This window comes from Panthera onca, chromosome A2 (genome assembly GCF_046562875.1).
Source record: "Panthera onca isolate mPanOnc1 chromosome A2, mPanOnc1 haplotype 2, whole genome shotgun sequence".
Taxonomy (NCBI): Eukaryota; Metazoa; Chordata; class Mammalia; order Carnivora; family Felidae; genus Panthera; species Panthera onca.
In genome coordinates this window covers 38,916,022-38,932,890 of record NC_138340.1, presented here as the reverse complement: position 1 = coordinate 38,932,890, position 16,869 = coordinate 38,916,022, and the positions used below count along the sequence as shown (strand labels likewise).

Here is a 16,869-nt window from a genome sequence, read left to right as displayed (position 1 = left end):
CACTTATTCAGTGTGGTTGGTCTCAGAGTGCCTGGTAAGAGTGTATACTTTAAAACAAGAGATCCTCTGTTGATTTCTGATGTGGACATACAGTGACATCAAAATAGAGGACACCGTTCTCTTGCCTCTTACTGTGAAGCACACCGTACGTACCATTTTCATTTGCCATATTTCTCTTCCAGAAAGGAAACTTGGAGTGTAAACATTCATGTAAGAGTCTGAATGCTTTCACTAACCTCTCCCTTCCCCCTACTCTCCATCTCTCTTGCCAACCCTCCCCTCCTTTCTTCCCCGTGTTTACCCCCCACCTGGATGCCTGCCACTCCTGAGGGGAGACAAGTGAGTAGATGGTTGAACTTGCTCTCCACCCTCCACAGCCTCAGTTTCTCCCACTTGTGAAGGGGTGTGTAGAAGCCAGGTGGGTTGCATAATGTCTGAGGAGTGCTGGCACTCCCGCCCTGTTGTGAAGTGCAAACTGTAAGATGGGAAATAGAGGCATCGAGCCAGGACACCTGGACTCGAATCCTTGTCCAGCTACTAACCAATCTCTAATTTGAAATACTGTACTTGGTTAGTATGAGACTCGACTTGCCACTAGGATGGCGACAGGTAACGTTGTATCACATACAGCTATACTCCCTCTGCTTTCAATTTCAAAATTTCAATCCTTCCAGCTTTTCCAAAAAGCAAAAAAACAAAGAGTAAAAATTCTCTGCTGACACTCATGTTAACACTTGCAGCATTTACAACTCTCCCTTTAAAAAAAAAGTTAGTTGTAATTTGTAATTTTTTTTGCCACTCTCCCTTTCTAACAAAGGAATTGACGACTTTGTTTTCATCGTTTGTTTTTAATTCACGGAGTGCGATAGTGAGTTCCCATTTAAAGTAGAAATAGAAAAAGTAGGTTGATGTAAAGAAGATATTTAATACACTTGCCATATTAGCTGTAGTCCAATGAGTGTACTACATAAATTATTCAGTAACTATCATGTTATGCAGATATGGCAAAATATTAGGAAGGTGGTAACTATAAAGAAACACTGAATTAGGTGAATATAAAGTTTCCGGTTAACTCTAAACTTATAAAAGCATTCAGGTATCTTGTTAAGTGGTAAATGTCCACCCCAGTTTCTGTTACCCCAAATGTGCATACATTTATCAACAAAGTACTTGCAGAACAAAGTTGGTGTCTGATGTATAGGCAATTGTATGTGACAGGGCCCTAACACGTTCTGATACCTTTGAGGAAATTTTGGTTGCAGTTCAGGATAGTTTCCCAATTTTCCTTTCACAGTTTTTTTTTTTTTCCTGTTACTTCAAACAGAATCAAACGGGGACAAGCACCTTTGCATTGGTGTAATTAAAATACAATTATGTCAGGAACATCTGTTGAAAAGGGGATTTCTATTTGTTTTACCACCAAAAGGTGGCGTCCTACCCCCATGCCCTTTATTTAAAAGCCCTTCTTGCTTTAATTTAACAAAAAGAAACTTCCAGTTGATTACAGATAAAGAAATTAAAATGTGCTCCCTATGAATGTAACGTGACAGTGTTGAAAATGAACAATATGTTAAGCTGCAGTTAAGTTTCCCCCTAATGTAAGCCAAATGGATATGGAGTTCTTTAATAAGGTGGCACATTAGACAGTATTATATACAAAATTGAGTACAATATATCATGGGATTTACAACCAGGATTTCCTTTTGTCTGCAAAACTTGTTGTCAGTCTGACTTTGGCCCCCTCTTTCAAGTGAATGTAGAATTTAAGGCAGTTAAAATGCAGAATAAGACCAGCAGGAACCTAAAGATCGTTTTAGTATGGCAATACCAATAATTTTTTAAAAACTCACCATCCAATCTGGAAAACGGTATTGGAACATGAATTGTTCTTTACAGACGATGAATAAATTTGTCACATTTAAATAAATTGCTATTCTCCTGAGTTATAATTCTGCAACCCAACACATACCATACACATATCTGGCATAAACATTTTAAAAATGGAAAACACCCCCCCCCCCAGACTGGCTGCTTTGTAGATTTCCATTTAATTCCATGTGAATTCAGCACAGGAATTTCCAGTGATGTTAAAGGACTGTTCTATGAATTGACTTGACATAAAGCTTTTTATCAATGCCTAGGTCATAGTAAACATTCAATAAATATTAGATGTTATTACTGAAAGCTTTAGGCTGTGAGTTCCTCACAGGACAGGGATTTTATTTATTCTTGTAGTCATCACTGCCTACTCTATGGTCTAGAATATAGAAGGTACGTCATTAATATCTTAATGTCTTGAATCAAAGATAACAGGAACCCTAGTCTCTAGAAAGCCAGGAAGTTCTATACAAACTAAAATGCATTTTCTTTATCTGTATTCTAGTCTAAAAGATCCAATGGATGGTCTTGTCTGGATAGCATAGAATCTTGCACAGCATGCGTTCAACATGAATTCTATGCTGGAATTACCTTAGTACAGTCTTCCTTTCTTTGGCTTTATTCTGTAACACTAGTAAATGGCTTTGTTATTTTTTTATTTGCAAAACAGATACAATTTTACAGTGGTAGTCTTACACTGTTACTGCAATAGAGATTTAAAATTCTTCTGTAAATGAATGTTTAACAATATTTGTAAAAAGACATTATACATAAGAACTTATAATAACCTTCTCAGGATGTTGATAATCTACAATTGTGCGGGTCTCAAGGAATGAGCAGTACTTGTCTCCAACCCCCCTCCAACCCCCCCCCCCCCCAAGTACTTTGTAGGAATCCACAGGAGTGGCTTTCCATACATTCTCATTAAGAGTTGGCCTGTTACACCAGCCAGCCAGTAGCTGGAAATGCTGGCTTAGGAGTTTGGCAGCATCTGGGGTGATGGGCCTGAAAAAAATTATTTCTGTTAACAACAACAAGCCATGGAACCCTCTATCTTTCTAAGTCACATTTTGGAAACAAAAAGTCTTCCTTCTCAATTTGTGTTGATAAAAACGAAAGAAATACCAGTGTCTTTTGTTTTGTACATGTATATGTATATTTCAAAACATTTCATTCAGGCTTCTAATTTACTCCTTAAAATTTCTAAATTCCACCAAACTTCAAAACAGCAAAAAGAAAAAAAGAAAAAAAATCTCACCTTTTCAAAGAATTGGACAGAGCTTTCTGCATGTGACTGATCTCTGGGAGAGCAGGTAATTTGTGTTAAACAACTGATTGACATGCTAGCCCCTGGGCGTTTTCCTAAGAGAAACCGTGGCAAGAGCACAGCTCCTGATGCAGCAGCCACTTTCCCCCAAAGTGGATCAAACTACACATTCCAGCAGTGAGTCTGACAAGGAAGAGGGGGAAATCTCTCCCACATTACACTCTCCTGATTCAGGAATACAGGGGGGAAAACCCCCTCGCTGGCGGGTTTCTGTTTCCCTGCAAACAGGGGTTTGTCCTTCTGTTGAACTTTCACCTCCCGAACTCGCCTTCTTTCATTGGACAAAGTGCAGAAAGAAAGAGGAGAGACCGAGGGAGGACGGGAGAGGAGAAAGGGGGCTGAAAACACCACCCCCACCTCCCCCTCCTTCAACTGTCACTGATGGCAAAACACTTTCACTTTTAACTGGAGGAAACTCACATCCTTGCCTACCCTCTCTCCTTCCTTCTGTATTTTTAGCTCAGAAACCAAGCAAATAGCCATCGCATTCCTATCTTCGTCCCTACTTGTTAACACTCTCCCTCTCGTTTTTTCTGGTGTCTGAATGGGCCCCCCAATTCCCCATCTTGCGAGGGATCCTCCCCTCCCCCATGCCCCTTATTTTTCCAGGTCTTTCTTGCCAGATCCCTCTTTGGCCAGGGACTGCTCTGGCGTTCCCTTCCTCTCTCTGGTCTGTGGGGTTCTGCTTCCCTCTCCTCTTCCCCATCCAGCCCGGACGCCCTTTACTCTCATCTCCCCGGAACCCGCTCCCCCCCTCCCCCCCCCAGGCCGTGCCCCCTCCCCCCTTCTTTGCCAATTGCGATTTTTTTTTTTTTTTTTTTTTTTTTTTTTTTTGCTGCGAGCCTTGTTGTTTACCCAGCAGGTGGATGTGACGTCAGGGACGCACAACAGCAAAAAATAACAACATCTCCCTCCGCGACGTGTTGGCCTCTCTCGCGCGCCTTATTTATTTATTTGTTCCGGGAGGCGGGGGTGGGGGTGGGGAGGAGCAGGGTGGGCGCCAGCGCCCGTGTGGCCCGGAGAGGGGGCGGCGGCGGCTCGCGCTCTGGGGGTGCCGGGGGGCCTTGGGGGCGCGTGAGGCGGAAAGGGGGCCCTGGCAGGAGGCCGGGAGGCGGGCTGGGGAGCGCCCCCGGGCCGGCGCTCCCCGCGCCTCTGCCGCCGCCGCCACTGGCGCTGGCTGGGCTCCGGGAAGCTAGTCCGGAGCGGAGGAATCTATTGTTATTTATTGTGTGGCGGTTGCATGCTGTACTCGCGGCGGCCCGGCCCTCGTCCGGGAGTGCGTGTGTGCGCGCGTGTGTGCGCGAGTGAGTGTGTGCGCGGGGGTGCGCGCGCGGGCGGGAGTGGGCGCGCGCGGGGAAAGGCCCGAAAACACCTTAGTTTGCACCGAGAGACCATTTGCAGCGGGTGAGTTTGTATTTTTCCATTTCTGCTCCACTTTTTCCCAAGCTGCCTCCTGCCTTGTTTCCGCCACTTTAAACAACAACAACAACCAGCACAAAAAAAAAAAAAAAAAAAAAAAAAGAAAAGAAAAGAAAAAGAAAAAAAGGAAAAAAGAAAAACTACTTTCCACCTCCAGGCTCCACGTGCATCTCCCCCCAGCCCTCCCCTCTCAGCCTCTCTCTCCCCCGGGGCCGGGGCCCAGGCTCTCCGGTGGGGGGGGGGGGGAGGGAGGGTTTACCGGCCGGCGCGGGGGTTGGGGGCGGGGGCCTCCGGCGGCGGCGCCCGCAAGCTTGGGTCCATTTCCATAAGTCAAATGAGGGTGGGGGGGCGGCGGCAGCGGCGGGGAGGCGAGATCTTCTTCCCCTCGGCCCCTTCGCGCCTGGCTTTGCGCTCTGGGCGATCGCTGCGGGAGAGAAATCAATAAGCCCAGGCCGCCTGGCGCAACTTTCGATGTCGGGCGTCGGGATGCCAATCGAGTAGCGAGGCGGGCGCGAGGCCGGGGTCGAGTCTGTGGTGGGAGGGGGCGCGCGCCGGGAGCCTTTGGAGCCCGAAGTTTGGACTTGGAGCAAACTTTTTCCCTTCGCTCTCCGCGAGTGTGTGCCCCCTCGGTGCCCCTGGATTGTAATGACGGAATGCCCTCACCCTGGGGCCCGCGCCTGGGGACATCCTCGGTGCCACACGCGCCTGGCCCCGAACATGACGGCGGGGACACTCCGCCGCCATCCCCCGGAGCACAGAAAACTCGGACACACATTCGCGCACCCCCACCTAGACACGCACCCTCACACGCGCTCGACCCCGAGAACCCAGCCTCGCCGCGGACAGGCCCGCGACAGCCGTGGCCAGCTCCGCGGGTGGGATGGGAACGGGGTGCGCTGCGGGGAGTCGCCGCATCGGGTCTCCTCCCTTCCACCACAAACACTTTCGGGGTTTACTCTCCTTTGAAGCTTGGGGTACCGGGGTTTTTCCCAAGCCTGGATGTGTCCTGAGACGCGCGGGAGTCGCCGGGTCCCTCTGGCCCGGTCCCGGCAGCCGATGGCTCTCCATCCCTCGCCCGCACTCCGCCTTCCTCCCGAGCTCCCTGCGCTCCATCGCCGTCCCGCTGAGAGGACTCGGCTGAGCCGGTAGCCGGGACTGCGTGCGCTTTGGGTGGGGACGGCGGCGGTGGCGCCGGGGAGCGGAGAGTTTGCCAGTTGCCTCGGGGTCGCGGTCATTCGCTGCCTCCGCTTCCCCTCGCCCCCGCCTCCCGCCCCCCTCCTCCCCAGATACCGCCGCTCGGAAACTTTGATTCCTTCTCCTTTTTGGCCCTCGGCGAGTCCCCCTCCCCACCTGTTGTGAGCTCCGCCTCGGTCCCCGGAGACTGACGGTGACACACGCGGGCGCCGGGGAGCTCCGCGCCCAGAAACAAAGTCGTATGCCCCCTCCCCACTGTTTGCTTCGAAATCGCAGCCTGCAGCACCCCCCCCCCCCTTTCCCGCGCAGCTCCCGCCCCTGTGAGAATAAGGACTAAATAAACAGTTGTAACTTCAAACCTTGCGCCTGCGATCGTATCCCTTTCCCACCCCCTTCCCCCCTTCCTCCCCCCTCCTTTTTTGTTGTTGCAACTTTGTAAGATCCTGGGGAAGGTGCTGAGACTTCGGCTCGGGCCGATTTCCCGGTCTCGGGATCCTTGCAGGGATTCCCTGAGCCACATCCTCCCTTCTGTCCATCCGCACTCCTGGGTCCTCCTATCCCGCCGTTCTCTCTGTCTTGGTCCCCCAGCCTCATCACTTATCCCACCCCCCTCAGTTTCCCCCAACCTGAGCCAGGAGGACTTGCTGAGGGTCGCCCCGGTTTCTTGTCGACCGCAGAACCCGAAAGTTTGCAAGAGGAAGAGAGCGCACGGAGAGCAAGCGGGCAAGGGGCAGCGGCAGCGGCGCCGGGGACCATGGTGCTGCCGGCGCCTCCTCCGCGGGCGTGAAGGCGGCGCTCCCACTCCCTCCCCGGACTCTGCCGGTAAGTCGAGGCGGCCGCGGGCGCCGGGGCGAGGACGCGGGCGGGGGCAAAAGATACCCTGGAGCCCCCGGGGGCTCTCTGTGCCCAAAGCGCCAGCATGGGCGGCGCGAGCGCAGGGATAAGGCGCCCGGAGCCAGGAATGTGCCCATCCTCAAGCTGGTAGGTGCTTCGAAACACTGGACTTTCGCCTTTTTTTCCCCCCTTTCCTAAATCCGAGATTCTGAAGATCAAAGTTTAGCGTGTAGTGTAAAGTGCTCCGATAAAATATGGTGACATCTCTCGCCCCCCTCTTCTCACCCCACTCCCCTCTTATAACTATTAATTATTTCCAAGTCATTGTGTCCAAATACCCTTGCTGGGCTGATTACAAAGTGTATTGATTTAGCCTGGGCTCATCCTACGCATTCGTTTTAATTCATTTTCCTTTTGCTCGACCAGAAAACCCGAAATGAAACTTATTTCTTCCTCTTCCCAACACCCCGCCTACCCCCTCCTGCCCTCCCCCCCCCCCCCCAGCCCTCATCAGTGAGGCTTGGGCAGAATAATGAAATTAATGTAAACATTTCATTTGGTTGCATTTAAGCGTCTCCAGCCCACTTAGAAGGGGCTCGTGTTGCTCTCCTGTCCGGTCACAGGTATTTTCTAAGTTCGGATTTCCTTTTTTGTTACTGCTTTTTAAAACAGGAATGCTGGAAGGGCATTCTGTATTCCTTTTGGAAGGAGTCTGTACCTTGAAACCATCTACACTTTACCTTTGGTTGTCCGTGGGATTTAGGACTTGCACAATAGCTGAATTGAAAAAACCTGAAGGATATTTAAGGGCTTTTTCTACGGCTGAAAATATCTTGAAGATTCCTTGTAAAAATTTTACCTTCTATCTCCTTCCCTTCGTTTTTCCATAGTGATAGTCAGTTTGGGGGGAGATGTCTTAACTAGAATTTGAAGAGAAATGGTAAGAGTTCAGGTGTTTTCTGAGTGGGGTTAGCCTGCATAATTGAGACAGGAGTTGCTGTTATTTTTAGTTCCAGAGAGAAATGTATCAAATCTTTTTTAGAATTCCACTGGAGTTTTGATTCTCAAAGTGGAAATACCCATCTCTTTGAGTCCAGGAAAAGAAAATTGGGCTTACAGTTTCAGGGATTTGGAATGGGTTTTTTCTTTCTTTCTGACTTTTCTACTTGAAACATCTCCCCATTAAAGAACATTAAAAATATAAAAAAGAACTCAACTATTACCACTCAAAAGATGTCAGTTAAATTCTCACTGCAGAGGGAAAAAAAAAAAGGTTTAGCATCTTACCACTGGCTGCATTTTTCCCCCCTTAGACTTTGGATTAGTCATTGTATGAGAGAGAGAAAGCAATCAGGTTTTTTTTTTTTTTTTTTTTTTTTTTTTTGGAAAAGTAAAGTAAACAGCCTCCAACTGCTGAACCTTGACAACCCAAATTAAGGAAGCAGGAGAGATCAAACAGACCTGCTGCTGGGTTGTTGTCAGCTCTACATGGAGAACCCTGGACTATTCGATCAAGCAGCAAAGCTATATATTCACTAATGCAGAAATGGACCATTGCAAATGCTGATCTTTGTTGTGCGAGCTAAGGCTCACGTGGAAGGAAACACTAACAGCTTTTGAGTTCTTTATGGATGTGGAGTTGCTACATAAGTTATTTTTCTAATACAGTCTTGTTTGTGAACAACATGCACGCAGAAAGGTATGAAATGAATATTAAGTCTTCCAGAGGCTGCCTTGCTACCCAGAACTGTGCAGTGGAATTCTTTTTACCAACATTAGACTCCTACACTAGAGTTAGGTAACGTTTTCTCACATCAAGTTTAGAAGATCTGCCTGGTCAGGAAAGCCAAGGTTTTGTATGTGATGGTTTAAATCTGATGTGAAGCTCAAAAAAAAAAAAAAAAAAAAAAAAGGAAAGAAAGAAAAAGAAAAAAAAGAAAAATCCCTGGTGATGAAGTTTTGTGTCAGCCCACTCTTGGAATTTAAAAAGGCGAGAGGGAGCATTCTCCAGATTAGACATAACCTCTTTTTTTAGATTGACATTCAACATGACCACGTTGCTACTTTTATTCAAGTTCTCTGTAACTTGTCCTTGCTTGTTGTCTAGGAAAATTTAACTGCTTTACATTTTTAAAGGGAGTAGTAACAGCAATTACTTTAGCATTTTGTTTTTACAAGTTTATCAAAGTATAATGAAAGCATCATCAACTATTGAAATTAACTGTCTCAAATTAAGGGGGCCATATTGCTGGAGTTGTCTGTAAGATATTGTATTTATATTTAAATGCTGGAGTAAAAACTGTAACCCTTTTTTTTTTTTTTTTGCTATAAACTATCCCCAAATTAAATGTCATTTTTAATTAAGTAGAACAAAGTGGGAAATAGGACAAGTGAACACATAAAGAAGAATAAAAATGATTGTCATTTAAGGATTGCATTTTTAATTAATATGTCGATCACACAGTAAACACTTGATGTTTTTTTATGTCAGTTTCATAACCATACTGCCCAACATGTTTCAAAGTGTGTAGCTTTTATTGGATATATCTTTTATTGTGTAATTACACAATGCGAGTTAAACATACACATAGATGCTATTAGGCAATTCTGTGCAATATGTAATGTTTTTTAAGAAGCTGTAAATATTTTCTAGTTAAATCATTTGTACCAACAATAACAAAAGTTAACTGGGTTAATATTGAGCCTAGGTATGGTTTTCTGTTACTAAGTTGTTCCTTGCTTTTCTTAAGACTCTACCCTGGCCTAAAATTTGTGTTCTGAGGCTCTGTTGAGGGATACGTCTGTTTTCAGCAATTGTTTAAATTAACAGAAGAATTGTGATATTTCCTAAACCAATATATTTATGCCACAGCATGTCCAATGCCAACATTAAGAGAAGGGTGAATATAGCAGATGTGACAACTTCTTTTGAACCCAGCTTCCTCTTTGCAGCCAATCTTATTGTGCTGTTGGTTTAGTTTTCTTGTTTTTACTTAAGACTCCAACTCAGTTTTGAAATGTTATCTTGTAAGACTCCGCATCAGAAAGAAGTATGTGTATTCAGACAATGTTAGTTGTTACCCTACCGATTACATTTCAGAGGGTATGCCAAGAATATTTACAGGGCATTGCAGGAGTCCTGTCTTTTAAAAATAATTTTAGGCACACGTTAATAAAATTTAAATAGATTGCAGGCTGTCAGAAAACAGTATAAATTTTGTTTATGATTCAGTTACTTTAAGGTACTTACATTAAAGAAACTCATTTAACCCCTGACTGAAGAGCATTAAGAGGGGAGGGAAGCCCTCCAAAGAGCTCCCACTGCCCTTTGCTCTCCTGATAATCTTAAATTACTACAATTTAATTGCAACTTCAAGGCTTTGAGCATGAGCTGCTTCTCTGTGGCTGAGAAAGGGTTTGAGAGCCTAGCTAGATTTGCACAGGTGGTATTTTTGTTTTGCAAAAAAATGTTTTTGCTAAGGGCTTTTTCTTTTCCTTTCTTATCCTGTTAGGTGTCATACTCCTTTTATAGAATTCAGTCATAGTAAATGCCATTTTTGCTAAGCCAGCTTTTTTTTTTTTTTTCTGTTATTTGGACCTCAAGTGTGTAAAGGTCTCAAGCAAGTAGAGGTTTGTTTTCTAAAGAAAATAGCCTTATGAGAGGCATCTGCTGAATAGACATGAGCCAACATATACTTTTACTATTTGCAGGGGATTTTTTTTTTTTCCTTCAGTTGATGGTAGTAATCCCACCAGGTGATCAAACACTGAATTTCTGAATCAAGCCAGCAAGCCAAGTAAGTTTGCATTTGGGCCCGTGTATTTTCTAAATGATCTTTCTTGTGACTGGCTACACTGGTCCCTAGTCCACTTGGCCATACGCGTGCTATCCAAGGAGCCATCTTAAACTGATTTTTAAAAAGATTTCTCTTCCATGGTACCCGGATGAATTAAGGTTAGAGGTGCCAAAAGCTGGAACATCGGCAGGCCATGAGATGAGGTGAATTCCCGAAATGGGAAAACCTGGCCAACTATGGGATATCTTATGCATGACGGTTGTTGTCTCCACCCCAGGACCTACATAATTTATTTCCATGTGCATGCGACGATGTGGTTAATGGAAATTAAGCAGATTTGGCTTGTGTCGCCAAAGCTAAAAATAAATGTTGTAAGGAGTGTTTGATTTCAAGACGTGTTTTGGTTTTTCATCCTATAGATAATGTTCTTGCAGTTATGGCTATGAGGCTGGTATTCTGGAAAGAGGAAGTACAGTGGGGTGAAGTACATGGCAGCCGGGAAAGACAATTAGACAGTGTTCTTTGTTTCCTTAATAAATTATTCTTATTAATTACAGTCAGTTTGTGCTAAGGCATTTTTCGGGTTGTAGTTAGAAGCCAGCTCCCATTTAGAAGAAGGTTGTGCCAAAAGCTGTATCCTCTGCCTTGCGCTGTTTTACCCAGTCAGGAGATCTATTGACCAAATTAGCCGTGGATGTCTCTGCAAGGCTTGTTTTTCTTTTTGAAATCCCCTGATGTCAGTTTTTCATACATGCCCTTCCTTGTGCACAACAGGTGTTTGTTGGGGAGTTATTTTATGGGATTTAAAGTGAGAAAAACATTTCCTACCTAGCCAGCCCCTGGGAGAGAGCACACTGCCTGAGAGAAAGACTCCTGGTACCTGAGCATTGTGGATGGGTTTTTCCTTAGGACTCTCCATGAGCTGAGCTGTGTTGTTTTCAAAAAGTGGGGGAGGGGGCTCACTTTAGTGCCTTGATATTTGCAATTAAATTGTAGTAATTCAAGGTTACTGGGAAAGTGCAAAGGGCAGTGGGGACTTTTTAGTGGCCTTCTCCTGGTGCTTAAAGCTGCTCAGTCATGGGGTTAAATTAGTTTCTTCAATCTGAGTACTTAAAGTAACTAAATCGTAAACAAAATTTATATTAGATCCTGACAACTAATAATCTATTTAAATTACATTAAAGTATCTAGGCAAAAATTTAATTAAAGACAGAAGTACTGTCAAGCCCTGTAAATATCTTGACAGGTCTACTCAAATGGAACTGATATCACGAAATATTTACATATGTCTGGTGTGTTCGCGAACATCTCGGCAGTGCCTGTGTGAAGCTAATTGCGCTTTCTTTCCAAATCACATTTTTAATAAAAGAGTTTTTTTTTTTTTTTAAAAGGAACATGAATACATACAAAATTGTGTTCAAGTGTTCTGTGTACTATTTAGTTCTCTCTCCTTAGGAGCACTCTGATGGGTATATTTCCTCCAACTGCTGCTAATTCAGACAAGCAGCTGAAATGGAGGGATCACTGACTAGACAATTTATGTCATTCTCTTTTATTTCACCAGTGTGTAGATATCAGCGCTTAGTGTGTTATGGGACAATTTACTGAGGGGGGGGGAAAATGGGTGTAAGCCTGGCATTATTAGGTTTCTGTTGAAATTAATTAAATAGAATAGATTTACTTAGGACAGGACAGATTTTTCTCCTGATTTTTACATTTGGATTCATATTTATTGATTAGTGGTAAGTCAGATGGACATCTGTATTTTGCTAGATTACCTGATTTTAGCTAATATAGTGATTGGCTTTATTTACCAGGACAGTGGATAATATTTCTAGCATCAGACTCAAAAACTGAATTCCTGAGGTTTCTTTTTCTCCCCTTCCAGCTCTGCATTTGAGTCATAATGTGATTTTCTCTGCTCCAGGTTTCCTGCCTGTGAATTAGGGGTAGTATTTTAAGGTATGTTCTTTGACCTCCATGATCTAATGGCACAGGTGCTGTGTTATTACTCAGATCCTTTAAGATGTTCTTGTTGCTATCAGGACACTGACTACAGTTCTTTGGGGGTGGGGTGGGGGGAGGGAGGATGTGGCATGTGTTTTGATTGTCCCAGAGCCTCCCCTGAGTTGGTGATGCCTGATCAGAGGTGTTGGCAGCCTCCTCTCCTGGGGACAGGTGAGCACAGGGATGGAACACAGATGCTCATGTGTGAAGTGGGAGGAAGTTGCATTTGGTCCTAATTCATCACGTCTCAAAGGGACCTGCCTCCAGGTCATTGTGTGTGTTTGTATGTGTGTCGGAGCATTTATTAAAATAGAGCTTCTCGTATTGGAATTTGTGCTGACTGATGTGAGAATGCACTTGAAACGAACTTCCCCTGGTAATTCTGAAGGCCACAAACCGGAGACCCGTGGACCGAGTGATTTATGCTGCTAGAGATTCTGGAACTGAAGTCTTTATCTCCATTTGGATTTTCCTGATTAAATTTTTGTTTCATTGTGAGGCCTGTATTACTTTTAGTGTGTTTGGATTTCGATTAAGAATCAAAACTGGTGTTCTTTAAGTATGTACAAACATTGGAATCTCAGTGGAGCTTGGGTTGCAGACCGAGATGTAGCTGCACTGTTGCTGGATGTGCCGTATCTGGGGTGGGACCAGGGTTTGCGTTTCTAAACAGCTCCCCACGTGATTCTCATACCCACCAAAGTTGGAGAACTGGTCTCCTCTGTGGACGAAAGCCTACAATTCTTCTGAAGGCTTTACCTTAACTGTTTGGGCCCCACAAAACCTGAGGGGTGTAAAAGGCTCCCTTTTCAGAGTCAAACACCAAAACCAACATAGATGCTTAGGGGAACAGAGGCAGAACAAGAGCATCAGAGTTCCACAAAGTGGTAGGAACGACCTGGAACGTCGGTGGTTTTCACCGAGGACCCGCCATTTCCTTTTGCGTTCTGCCTTTTTTGCATCCATGTTTCCGATGGCCCCTGTCATGTTGTAGCTACCAATGAGTGTCAGATGGCTTTCTGAAGTTTTTTTTTCTTGTGTGTATTTCATCTTAATTTTAAAACCCAAACTGTTTTCTCATTAGAGTAACCGTGTTGGCACAAGTGTTTTGATTTCCCCAGCCATCTTGGGACATCCTTTCTCGTTGTACATGATGGGGTCTGCAGGAATATTGATGGAAGTACGTCATCCAGCGATGCCACACAAATCTAGCAGAATCCTAAGAAGAATGCATCCTACGAGATTATGAGATGAAGGAAGATAAAATGCTAAGATAGATTGTTTAAATATTCAGGGCTTCAGCTAAAGATCTAACCACTAAGATCAAAAGAGTTATTTAAATAAAAATTATACAGACATTTTTTTTTTGTTTTGTCTGTATTAGTAACGGTGCCTTTTGAAGTTACCCAGTAAAGTGTTTATCTGAAATGCCCTCACCTAAATTAAAAAAAAAAAAAAAGATTGCGTTTGACTTTGGGTATAGCTTGATTTTAGTAGATACCAAAAAGTTGGCAACTGTTTTTATGTTTAGAACTTGACAGTTGCTTTCGCTCTAGGTTCAGGTGGCACTTGGAATATTGCTGTCGTACAAAGTTCTTTTATTTCTGTTTAATCCTGAAGTACTTAAAAAAAAAAAAAAACACCTCTGGTGGGTCAAGTTTTTCAACTAGCTGTGTCTCCCCTTGAATAAAGAGTTTCTATAAAAGATAAAAAAAAAAATGGAACTGATAGAAAAAATAGAAGGTGCCGTAGAAGAATCACCACTGTCACTGGTCGATGAGCTCTTCAGCGTGATGTTAACTCCGCCTTGTTTGTGGAAAGGATGTTAATCATTTCATTAAGAAAGGTTAAATAATTAACTGATTTATCATTAGGGAATCAGTGACAGACCCTTTTTAGTGATGCCTGGTAGAAATTTTCTAATACAGACTCTGCTGCATTTAATTATCTGGAGAGAAGCTAGCTGGACCTTGAGAGGATGGGCATGGGGCGGCTCTAGAGAGTATCGCTGTTTTGTGTGACTGTACACGATTTTAGAGAAGCTAGTGTGCGGAAATAGAAAACGGTTCAGTTTCGGATTTTCCTTTATGGCCTTCGTCAGGCATGTTGTTGCAGACCTGCTGTTGTGCATGCCTTCTCTGGGTTTAGGAAGGGTTCAACCGCTTAAATATGCTCGTGTTATTTTCTAAATAATGGCTTTTGTGCAGTATGATGCATGTTGACAGTAAATGCACAGTCGTAACTTTGGTAAGCTTACAACAAATTCTTATACCTGTAGGAGCAAGCCATCGTCCTTGCCACTGACTGGGGGGCTTCTCCTGTTTGTCTCTCGCTGTCTTATGGCAACTGCTACACAAGGTTTAAATAGTCCAGGAAGGGGGTGGGGGATGGGATGTGAGGGGGAATATATTCCCCATCTGGCAAAAATTTACCCTTCTCTTATACCCTTTTGTCCCCAGATCATACACAAGGTGTGTTTCCAGCTTATTCTTCCTGTGCATATATTCACATCAACTCAAAATTCAAAAGATACTTCAAGAGAGGTCAGATGTCTGTATTCGTTTTTGTTTCTGTTAGGAAGCAGGGCAGTCACTTTGAGTGGAAAGATCATCTCTGTGTCAGAGATGACTTTGCCATAGCGGAGTACCGAGGTAGAACAATTCTTGAGGGAAGCAGTAAGGCACTTGGGAAAATACCGAAAATGGGTTTTGTATCGGGATGCAGCATTTAGTGTTGTAACAAGTGCCCGATTGTAGAATAAAACGCGATGTGATGGCCTCAAGCACTTTGATCTTTGAGTTGAGAATAACTTCTGATGAGAGAAATCTGGCAGATATTTACAAGTTCTTTGTCTTAAAACTGTGCGCTTACATCTTTCCATTTTTATTATGAAATACACGACACCAAAAAGGTATAATTTAAAGGATAAGTCAGTGAGCACCCATGTACCTGCGGCTCATGCTCAGAAAGAACACATTTCTCAACCAGGTTGAGGAGGCTCTTGGCATATCTGCCCTAATCCTACCTCTGTCCTTGTCGCCTGGAGGTGACCTCTGCTCTCAGCTGGCTGGTTTTCATCCCCTGGATTTCTTTATGTCCTTAATACATATGCATCTATTCCCCCAAATATAGAGTTTTCTTGTTCATGTTCAAGATTTATCTTGAGGGGTTCTGCTGTGTGTGTGCTTTAGTAACTTGCTTTTTTGTTATTGTTCAGTAGAGTTGGTGAAATTCATCCGTGTGGATACATGTAGCTGTAGTTTATTCATTCTCCCATTTGAGCCTTTTGAAGTGCTGAATATTATTCGAGACGAGTTCTTTACATTTGGATCCCAGCCGCATTCTGCAGTATTACATGTTGAAATTTAGGATTAATGTGAAACTATCAGTCCTGACTCAGACTTCATAATTCGTTCATTTACGACTGTTTTTTATTTTTTATGTTTTTTTTTTTGGGGGGGGGGAGGCTTTGAAATCAATACCAGGGAATTTGATTTAAAAAAAAAAATAATGTATCAAGTGGTTGATCTCTTACATTTAAGGAAAAAAAAAAAAAAAAAAAAAAAAAAAAACCAGGCGAGGCATTCATCTGAAGGAGCCTAGCCATTTTCTCATTCTTATTTAAAGACTTGGCTTAGAACTTAACAGTTACATATGCAGGGTAGCAAGTTAAAAAGCGATGTTTAATTAACAGGCGCTTTATACTTCTGTATCCTTGTTATGATATAGCACCTTGTTCTTCAGTGTAGAAAGTGATTTCTGCATATTTTAAAGGACTGGCATCTTTATGGTAAGAAAGCCATATAAATAAAGATATACTCAGATGAAAATCGGAACATGTTTTTAAAATAGTGTGTGTCTACTTTCAGCTCTGTTATCAAACTTGCTGCATAAGCCGGAGTTGATGCTCTGTGATTATGCTAATGACCAAAGGAATCGATGATGCGCGACTAGATGAAATCAGTGATCAGTGGTAGAACCAGAGAGAGTTATCAGTTTTTTTGTCATTAAATATTAGTGATAAATAATACACTGTTCATTTTGAGTAGCTAGAACATATTTAATTCTGATGTACAGAGTTTCAATTTAGTCAGGCTTATTGCTGAGTAAAATGATAATCTTTTGTAATTTGAGGGGAAAGATAGAAGGCATTTGTGTCAGCGTGGCTAAGTGACTTGGGTCATAGAAATGTTTACCTAGACTGGCCAGGGAAGGTTGGAAAAACTTTTTCTTTTCTCCTAGACAACTTGGATATTTGTGCTGACATTTTATTAGGAATATCACATACTCAATAAACAGCATAAGTGACCAGAGATGTTAAACAAAATGAGTCTAAAGGTAGATTGTGTTTCCCTAAAGAGTAGAGGTAAAATATAACAAAGGGGAATGTTTGGACAACGCTCTTTTTAGAGG

General features: G+C 43.5%; 2 protein-coding genes across 3 annotated transcripts in view; one reads left to right on the top strand and one right to left on the bottom strand.

The window, feature by feature from the left end:
* EIF4E3 (eukaryotic translation initiation factor 4E family member 3) overlaps nt 1–16,869 on the top strand; it is a 224,931-nt gene that overhangs the window by 132,285 nt on the left and 75,777 nt on the right. Inside the window, exon 7 of one of the 2 annotated variants that reach the window (XM_078442818.2) lies at nt 6,496–6,640. In XM_078442818.2, the coding sequence (XP_078298944.2) occupies nt 6,496–6,605 (110 nt within the window). In that variant the 3' untranslated portion in view covers nt 6,606–6,640. Of the gene's footprint in view, nt 1–6,495; nt 6,642–16,869 lie in introns of those variants that run through there. The other variant, XM_060633765.3, reaches the window with a different exon arrangement.
* LOC145712518 (uncharacterized) lies at nt 4,424–6,412 on the bottom strand. The gene is made up of 4 exons (XM_081790572.1): nt 6,251–6,412; nt 5,426–6,136; nt 4,884–5,048; nt 4,424–4,675 (listed from the first exon to the last, which is right to left on the bottom strand). Exons 1-4 carry the CDS (start codon nt 6,410–6,412, stop codon nt 4,424–4,426), a joined length of 1,290 nt encoding a protein of 429 aa, XP_081646698.1.

Bases quoted from the DNA above. Each gene is read 5' to 3' on its own strand.
- LOC145712518 (XM_081790572.1), bottom strand. From the start codon at position 6,412: ATGAGGCTGGGGGACCAAGACAGAGAGAACGGCGGGATAGGAGGACCC. The intron at 6,137-6,250 runs GTTGCAACAACA...TTATTCTCACAG, and splicing joins CTTCCCCAGGATCTTACAAA to GGGCGGGAGCTGCGCGGGAA. The intron at 4,676-4,883 runs GTAAACCCTCCC...TGTTGTTTAAAG, and splicing joins CCCAACCCCCGCGCCGGCCG to TGGCGGAAACAAGGCAGGAG.